This window comes from Lycium ferocissimum, unplaced genomic scaffold, assembly GCF_029784015.1.
Source record: "Lycium ferocissimum isolate CSIRO_LF1 unplaced genomic scaffold, AGI_CSIRO_Lferr_CH_V1 ctg16598, whole genome shotgun sequence".
Lineage (NCBI taxonomy): Eukaryota > Viridiplantae > Streptophyta > Magnoliopsida > Solanales > Solanaceae > Lycium > Lycium ferocissimum.
Genome location: NW_026716695.1, coordinates 6,090 through 16,524, shown reverse-complemented (window position 1 = coordinate 16,524; position 10,435 = coordinate 6,090). Strand labels below are relative to the sequence as shown.

Here is a 10,435-nt window from a genome sequence, read left to right as displayed (position 1 = left end):
CCCCGCAATATTAAGGACGCACAATCTACCTCTATATCGGAGTACTCCGTCTCCCGTAATCACAAAGGTGTCTTTTCTTTACGAGGTGTTGTATCTACAATGAACTAAAATGATCCTCATAATGACGCTCCTTTATCTCTACTACCAAAGATGACATCGCTGTGTCTTGAACAGTAACTCCTGCATTACCTGAATCTATCAATCAAATTCCGAGGCTAGCTAATCGATGAACCTCGCGGGCCATTTCTCTTTTCTCCGGTAGCACATATGACAAGCTACCCATGGATTTACGGCTAAGGGAATCGGCTACTACATTAGCTTTCCCAGGATGGTACAGAATATACATATCATAATCCTTTAGCTGTCACGACCCGACTAGGGCCATGACGGGTACCCAGGGCTAATCACCGAGCACCACTCGTGCTATACTCATTCATACACATTATGCATTCATTCATATTTCTTATACTCATAATCATAGAAAAGCTAACTTCATTTGAAACATATTTACCTTTATATACATAAGCCCTTCGGCTATCAAAATAGTATATACATATGATGAGAAACTTGTGAGACCATACTACCCACAACTGCGCATCTACGAGCCTCTACCGGAGTACTAGACATATGGTCGGGACAGGACCCCGTCATGCCCAAAACGTGAATATATACATCAAAAGAATAAGTCAATAGCACGTCCGAAATAATGGGGTGCTCTCAATCAGCTAATAGCTCCTACGAGTCTGGATCACCTCCTTGTCTACACGGGCATGAACACAACGTCCAAAGAAAACGGACGTCAGTACGAACATTGTACCGAGTATGTAAGGCATGCATGAAATGGACATGAAAGAGAAATCATAAGTCATGGATAAAGATATAACTTGCGTACTTTTATGTGTGGGTACATCTCATACATATATCATACATAAGCATATCCTACGTATTACCATAGCGTATACATCATCACCATATCTCATATACATCATCATCGTTAACCCGCGTCCGGGTAACCATCATATGTCGCCCACTAGTGGTTTCATTCCCGGCCCTCTGGCTCGGTGTAAACATAGCAGCTCGCCTTAGCGGTGACATGCCCGGCCTTCTAGGCACGGTGTAATCGTATGGAGCCCGCCTTCGCGGTGATATGCCCGACCATTTAGGCGCGGTGGAATATCATCATCATATACTCATAATAATGTACTCATCATAATGCATGCATAGAAACTCAAAGACAGTTATACTTTATCGGGGAAACGTAAGGTCGTAAACCCCCGATTTCATTATGGAGCATTTATAAACATTCGCATTTTCACTCAAGGCACTAGCATGTAAGGTGAGTGTATATACAACAAACAACATCATTAGCTTTATAGACACATCATATCATGAATTCTAGGATCTTTAGACTTAAGCCCATCATTATCATTATTGTACTCATAATGTATCTCTTATCTCATATAACTATTCATAATCATAGACTCTTAGTTATCCAGAATGTAGGAAATTTTAGAAGAAGGAGGAAAATCATGCTATAAGATTCATGCCTTAGAAAGAAAGGACTAGCCTCACATACCTTTTCCATTTAACTATTCTATTGCTTGCTTGTTCTCCTTTAATGCACACGTTCTACCTTCAAGAGAATTCGTATCGACATTAGCTAAACAATTATAAGAACGTGCTTACTAAAGCTAGAGAAAATTGGACAGCATTTCCTTCGTTTATATGACTTTCCTCATATCACATATCAACTCCCAATCATTCATCACAACAATCACAATATCATAGGCAACAATCACCATTTATTTACATTAGCCACATTTCACAATTTCACTTCAATTCTCCATAATCATGATCAAAGTTCACTATCGCGTTCTTTCACATATAACACTTATTCCATGTTCTAAATATCATTCATAACATATTCATAATCACAACATACCAATATCTACAATTCAATCCAAGCTTCTATTCAAAAGTGACACTATTGCCATATTTATGACCCATTTCCCATTTCCTTCTATAATCCAAGTGTTTCAACTTTTCAATACTTTAAACAACATGAAAAGATCATGAAACTTACCTTAGATAAGGGTAGAATAAGCCTTGAGTGGAAATACTCTTCTTGCACCAAAACCCTAGTTCACTTCTCTTGGGATTTCTTGACTTAGATGACTTTAATGTGTTCTACACTCTTGATTTATGTTGGTTTGATGAAGTTAATCATCAACTTCCTTGGAATTATTGTGGATGAAAAGTGGAGAGAATATTCTAGAGGTTTCTTGACTTGTGGATTGAAAATGAAATGAGAGAGAGGTCCCTTATATTAATTCAAAATCTGTCCCGACCAAAACATACGGACCAACATACGGTCCGTATATTTTTGTTACACCTCGAAAAATTTTCCTTTGGTGTACAGTGAATAGAAGAGCGAGGGGTATGATGTATACGAGGTTTGGACAAGTAAGAAATAGTATTTGATGATCCTAATTAAGATTTCTGAAGACATTCGAGTTAAGGAAAGAAAGTTGTTAAGGGAGCCGAGTCGCAAGTCGAGTGTAACGGATAAGAATTACGAGTATTAAGTTAATGATGTCTTAATGACCCTTTGAGGAAGAGTTATAACGTCCCTTAGAATGGTATTGAAGTAAGGAACAAGTGTTAAGAAGGTTCCATAAGGATCGGAGATCAAACGAGTCGACGAAACAACTCTCGGAAAATCGGAAAACATACGGCCGACATACTCGGCCGTATAAAATGTATGGACCGTATGTCCAACCGTAGATTCAGCCCGTAATACCATAATTCATCGGACCAGATCTACGGCCGACATACGGCCCCGTAGAAAACATACGGACCGTATGTTGGTCCGTATATCTTGGTCGGGACTGAACTTAATTTTATATAAGGGACCCTTTTCATTTCATTTTCATTTCATTCATCACCTCCACCATTCAAGAAACCTCTAGAGAGTTCCAAACACTTCATCCATGAGAAATCAATAGAAATCAAAGATCAACAATAAAAAATCAAGTGAATCAAGTGAAGGAAACCCATTAAAAGTCATACAAATCAAGAAAACCCAAGAGAGATGAAATAGGGTTTTTGTGCAAAAAGTGTATCATCAATCAAGGCCTATTCCTTCATCATCTAAGGTGAGTTTCATGACCTTTTCATGTTATTTGAAGTATTTATAAGTTGAAACACATGGATTGTGGAAGAGTATAGGAAATGGGTCACAAATATAAGGATAGTGTCATTATTGAATGGTAGTTGAGTTGAATCATGGAAATGGTTATGTTGATGATATAAATACGTTATAAATGGTAATTAGAACATGAAATAACCATTGGATACGAAATAATGCGATAGTGAACTTTGGCCATAACTATGAAGAATTGAAGTAAAGTTATGAAATGTGAATCATGTGAATGGATGACGATTGTTGTTAGTGATATTGTGATGGTTGTTATGAATGTTGGGAGTTGATATTTAATATGGAGGAAAGTAGTATAAACAAAGGAAATGCTGCCCAATTTTCTATAGCTTTAGTAAGTATGTTTTCACGATGATATAGCTAATGTCGATACGGATTCTCTTGAAGGTATAGACAAGTACATTAAAAGAGAACGAGCAAGCGATAGAATAGTTAAACGATGAAGGTATGTGAGGCTAGACCTTTCTTTCTAAGGCATGAGTCCTATGGCATGAATTTCTTCTTTCTTATGAATGTTCCATCTTCAAGAAAGCTATGAGTCCTTGTTCATGAATAGCCATGCGAGATAAGAGATATGAGATGAATACGATAATGATAATAGCAAGCTTAAGTCAAGAGATACTATAGTTATGATATGATGCTCCTATTAAGCTAATGAAGCTATCCATAGCCATTGATGTTGATCATCATTCACACTCACCTTATGCTTGTTCCTTCGAGGTGAGGCAGGTTACTTACGAATGTTTCATAATGGAGTCGGGGGTCCACGACCTTACGTCACCTCGATAAAGTATGATTATCTATGAGTCCTTATGCATGCATTATGATGAGTTATGATAAATGTATTATGATGAGCATACCATGATGAGCATATGATGATATTACACCGCGCCTATATGGCCGGGCAGTCACCGCCAAGGCGGGCAGCTATACACCATGGCCAGATGGCATGGGCAGACACCACTAGTGGGCGGCATGAGATGGTACCCCGGACGCGAGGCCCGGACGCAAAGCAATATCGTCGATGCTATTGCTAATGTTATTGATTATCACACCGCACCTATATGGTCGGGCAGTTTGTACATTTATACATTTATGCATATATGATATGATGATGAGTATGAAAGTAAGCCAGCATGCATTATCTCCTTTATGATTCAGTCAGTTACAGATTGCTCCTCATTGATGCCTCCTTATTTCATTGATATCTTATTATTGTATGCCTTACATACTCAGTACAATATTCGTACTGACGTCCTTTTCTTCGGACGCTGTGTTCATGCCCACAGGTAGACAGGGAGGTGATCCAGACTCATAGGAGCTAGCAGCTGATTTGAGAGCACTCCATTTTTCGGAGGTGCCATTGATTATTCTTTTGGTACATATATGTATATATTCATGATTGGTCATGGCGGGGTCCTGTCTCGTCCATATGTCTAGTACTCTAGTAGAGGCTCGTAGATACGCAGTGTGGGTAGCATGGTCCCATGGTCTGTATGTATATGTATATATATTATTTTGATAGCCGAAGGGCTTATGTCTATAAAAGTAAATATGTTTTTAATGATGATAGTTTTATATGATTATGAGCATATAGTATGAATGAGAGCAGATAAGTAACAGTATGAGCGGTGTTCGGTGGGTAGCCCCGGATACCCGTCATGGCCCGTAGTTCGGGTCGTGACAATTTTTCACTGGCCGTATGTCTGACCGTATGTTTGGTCCAAAGGAAGTGTGCCATTCTGGGCTGAACCTACGGCTGGACACACGGTCCGTGTATTTTATACGGCCAGTATGTCTGGCCGTATGATGCCCAGCTAACCGAGACTTGTTCTCGTCGACTCGTTTGATCTCCGATCCTTATGAAACCTTCTTAACACTTGTTTAACACCTCAATACCAATCTAAGGGACGTTATAACTCTTCTACAAAGCATCATTAAACTCTCATTAACTCGATACTCGCAATTCTTGCTCGACACACAACATATGACTTGCTTTCCTTAACAATTTTCTTTCCTTACCTTGAATGTCTTTGGAATCTTGTTTAGGGTCATCAAATACCATTTCTTACTTATCAAAACATCGTACATGTCATGCCCTTCGTTGGCCTATTCACCGTACGCTAATGAGAAATTTTCAAGGTGTAACATTAGCAACTCTAGCCATCGCCTTTGACGTAAGTTCAATGTCACGACCCAACTAGGGGCCGCGACGAGTACCCGATACTTGTACCGGGCACCCCCTGTCATAGGTCTTTTCTTGTTACTAAGTGGGCCGTATGAACACTGGCATTTTTTTCCATAACATCGCCGATAATAGCATACATATACACGAGTAGTAGCAATCAACTATCGACATATCACACGGCGACAAGGACAACTAGGTCATGAAACATCGACCGTACATATCCGTCTACGAGCCTCTAAACGAATACATGTAATTACAAGTGGATCGACTTTCTTTGAGTTCAGATATATACATAAGAGTAGTACCCAAAACGGAGTTCTCCGGAACAACCGGAGCGCCTTTCAATGTACAAAACTCGAAAAGCTCTAGGAGTCGAACTCGTCAACCCGTCTACCGCGCGTGGCATGAGACGCGACCCCAAGAAAAGGGGTCGGTACGAACAAAGGTACCGAGTATGTAAGCCATAGAAATAATACAATGAAGCATGTAACATGTGAGCAATAACAACCTGTGGGACCAAAGATCATGTAACGAGAAAAAAGGATAATCTGTACCTGTAAGTGCCTCTCAGGCGGATGTCATGCTTGCTTATTATATTTTTTTCAAAAACATTTCTTGTCATATACATGTGAAAATAAAACAAGTCATGTCGCCGAAATACGTCGGCTCGCCCACATGTGTCCCGCGTCCGGGCATCCCGCGTCCGGGATGGAATTACGCCAGCTGACTGTGGCAAATGCGTCTATAGCGCAACATGTATCCATTCCCCAAAATTTCCCCATTTTCATATACATATCATATACATGTCATGTACATATCATATAAGCAAGCATGCATAAGAACCCAAAGAAAGTCATGTGTCTATCGGGGTGACGTAAGGTCGGTAGCCCCGATTACCTTATGGAATAACCACGGTCGTTTCGTCTCACCTTGAAGGAACAATCATTATAAGGCGAGACCATCAATGAATAGCAACACCATAAGGAAACATAAAATAAGATTATAAAGTTCCTATGAAAGAAGTAATGGAAACCGATATGCACGTTTATCGAGACTCGGGTGACGAACATAAAAACACGGTCATCATGTACCATTGGGGTCATTCACGAAGGTTTCAAGGCATTTCAATTTCATTTCCAAAGGTTTCGGACGTTTGAACACTTCTTTTCTTTAAAGCACAAGTTATGGATTCAATTCTATTGAATGAAAAAGGAATAAATTTAGGTGTCGTTTCCGAGGGGTAGGACTTTTCCCGAGGGTAAGATTTTAACTTATACTAACTAGGACATGCCAAATGAAGGAGAGGTAGGCTTCACATACCTTTTACGCTTTGTTCACGTCTCCAAACTCAAGCTCCAAGTTCGCCAAAATCTACAAATTGGTCATGTTTACCAAACATGATTAGTGCCTTTAGAATTGAATTCTTAAAATAATACTTGGCTATCGAAATTTCGGCAAAGACTCCCTGTAAATATTCCATTCCTCCAAGTTCAACTTGGCCAATTTTTACTCAACAACAATCCGAGAATTCAAACCCGCCAAACTATCAACCAGCAATACCAACAAACCACTTATATTTAATTCAACTCAATTCAATTCTTTTCAATGCAATTCAATTCAATTCCCTACAATTCAATACAATATAATTCACATAATATTCCAACAATACCATCAACATACTACTTACCCACATCTTCCAATTTATGAAACAACAACAACATTTTTTTTTCCTTCTTTCAAATTCAATCACAACAACCCAATCTTCATTCCTCCAAACCACTAAATCTTTATTCTAACATCATAGAACCTACCATAACAACAATTTCCATTCTAAATAAAATCAATTCACCACATACTACTACTACCTACCATTCGGCCAACACTCCATATACATGCTTTTCATGGATTTCCATATTTTCCACACATTACAACAACCAACATACAACACAACACAACATAACACAACATAACACATGCACACGGATTGTCCTTGTAGGTCACGGCCACACACACACACACTTCCATACACATGAATTTCATCCATTTTTCATACTCCACAACATGCATAAACACTCATAACATACAAAAGAGGAATTAAACCTTACCTTTTCCTCAACTTCTTCACTTGACTCAACTTAACAACTTGTATGAATATGTATCCTTCTTGCTCCACAAACCACTTCAACTTACTAAGAACCCTTCAAGGAATTGTTTGGCTATGAAGAAACAAGTTGGAAACTCTCTTCTTTTTTTTTTCTTTTTCTCTCGGTTTTTCTCTTCTTTTTTTCCTAAGGCCGAATGGCCAAGCTCTCTCTCTCTCTTTCTTGCTTTCTTGAAAAATCTAGGGAAATAAGATGAATAAATCATCTTTCCCCTTCTATATATACATGGCCCCTTCCAATTGAAATTAAACATATAGCCCCTAGCTTGGCTTGAATTCATTTGGCCATGTTTTGCAAGTGGGGTCCACGGCCAAGTGGCCCCCCTTTCTTGAAAATTCTAGCAATTTCTTCTATTTCATGAAAAACATTTTCCTTAGTTCCAAATTTTCCCCTAGCCTTTCTCCGTATTTCCATGAGTCGTTTTGCAAATTTACCTTTTTACCCCTTGCCTTTCTTAATATTCCAACTTTACAATTTTTCCATACGCGACTTGTGTCGCTTGCCTTGACTTACCCGAGGGTACAAAATACGGAATGTAACATTCAAGTCCTTCTGCTTAAATATATACTGGAGACTCTTATGATCAATATAGATGTCAACATGGACACCGTATAAGTAGTGCCTCCATATTTTCAAAGCATGAATCATTGCCGCTAGCTCAAGATCATGGGTTAGATAATTCTTCTCGTGCTTCTTCAACTGTCTAGAAGCATAAGCGACAACCTTACCGTGCTGCATCAACACACAGCCCAACCCAACACCTGAAGCATCACAATATACCACATAGCCATCTACTCCTTCTGGAAGAGTCAAAACTGGTGCTGAAGTCAACTTATCCTTCAACATCTGAAAACTCTGCTCACAAGCATCTGTCCATTGGAACTTAGCTAATTTCTGAGTCAACTTAGTCAATGGGGCTGAAAGAGAGGAAAATCCTTCTACGAACCTTCTATAATATCCTGCCAGACCTAAGAAGCTACGTATCTCTGTTGGTGCCGTGGGCCTTGGCTAATTCTTCACGGCCTCAATCTTTTGGGCATCCACTCTAATGCCTTCCTCTGAAATAATGTGGCCTAGAAAAGCCACAGAGTCCAGCCAGAACTCACACTTAGAAAACTTGGCATATAGCTCTCTTTTTCGAAGGACCCCAAGCACTGCTTGTCGGTGCTCTGCATGATCAACCTCTGATGGTGAATGAACCAGAATATCATCTATAGACACAATCACGAACAAATCTAGGAAGTGTATGAATACACGATTCATCAAATCCATGAATAAAGCTAGGGCATTAGTTAGCCCGAACGACATAACACGGAACTCATAGTGGCCATATCTAGTCCGAAATGCCATCTTTGGAATGTCCTCTTCCTTCACCCTAACCTGGTGGTATCCTGACCTCAAGTTTATTTTTGAGAAATATTTGGCACCTTGCAACTGATCGAATAAATCGTCCATCCTCAGGAGCGGATACTTATTCTTTACAGTCACTTTATTCAATTGCCTATAGTCAATATACATTCGCAATGAGCCATACTTCTTTCTTACAAATAACACTGGTGCTCCCCACGGCGAGGTATTAGGCCTAATAAAGCCCTTCTCGAGAAAATCTTTCAGCTGCTCCTTCAATTCTTTCAACTCCGCAAGTGCCATCCTATACGGAGGAATAGATATTGGCTGAGTATCTAGCAATAGATCGATAGTAAAATCAATCTCTCTTTCTGGGGGAATGCCTGGAAGCTCATCTGGAAACACTTCTGGGAACTCATGGCCACTCTGCCCGCACATCTTGAACTCGAACTAGGTGAAAAATATACCCTTTTCTGATCATCTTCTCTGCCTTAAGGTAGGAAATAAACCTACCCCTAGGCGAATCAGCATTGCATTTCCACTCTAGGACTGGATCGCCTGGAAACTGAAATCGAACCATCTTTGCTCTATAGTCAACATTAGCATAACAAGAAGCCAACCAGTCCATGCCCATAATAACATCAAAATCAATCATATCTAACTCAATCAAATTTTCTACGATGTGGCGGTCACAAACTAAAACAACACAGCCCCGGTATACTCGCTTAGCTATAACCGGATCACCAACTGGCGTGGACACCTCAAAGGGTTTAATCAACTCGAGCTCTATCCTAAACTTGCCGGCAACATAGGGCGTAACATATGATAAGGTGAAACCTGGATCAATCAGTGCATGAACATCATGGGAGAAAACTGATAATATACTGCGTAACAACATCAGGAGACATCTCGCGGTCCTATCTACCAGCCAATGCATACACGCGATGCTGAGGACCGTTCGAGCTGGATGCTCCACTCCTCCCTCTACCTCGCCCTGCTGGCGTCTAAAAAACTTGACCTGAAGGGCGCACTGCAGAAGAAAAGCCAGCCACAGACCCTGTAGGTTGAACCATACCTGTACCAACCCTCATTGGGCACTCCCTCACCCTGTGACCTGACTGACCATAAGCATAGCAACCATCCATCCCCAATCGACACTGCCTAGCGTGTAGCCTACCACACTGAGCACACCATGGCAAGGGTGGCCTCGCCTGGCCTGACTCCGGTCTGTACTGAGAGCCTGATGCTCTAGAACTCTAGGTCGCTCCAGAATAAGAAGACCGAACAAACCCCGGACCCGAAAACCGCGGAGATGCACTCCCTGCTGAATGGAATGGATAGCGGGGATACTGCTGTCTTTGTCCTCCCCTAGAGTCACCCCTAATATCTAAGGATCTGTCCCTCTTGCCATGGCCCCGGTCACGGTCTGCCCTTCGCTGACGCTTGCAGTGCTCAAAATTCTGTGCTTATGCCTGTATACGGGAGATATCCATGCCTGACTATAATGCGGCAGTCGTACAA

General features: G+C 40.6%; 1 protein-coding gene across 1 annotated transcript; it reads right to left on the bottom strand.

Moving 5' to 3' along the window:
• Positions 1–8,673: 8,673 nt before the first annotated feature.
• Positions 8,674–10,059, bottom strand: LOC132042626 (uncharacterized; the record flags this gene model as incomplete). The annotated part of the gene is made up of 3 exons (XM_059433162.1): positions 9,933–10,059; positions 9,659–9,751; positions 8,674–8,778 (listed from the first exon to the last, which is right to left on the bottom strand). Coding segments are annotated over exons 1-3 (325 nt in total), but the record flags the coding sequence as incomplete, so codon positions are not given.
• Positions 10,060–10,435: the final 376 nt, after the last annotated feature.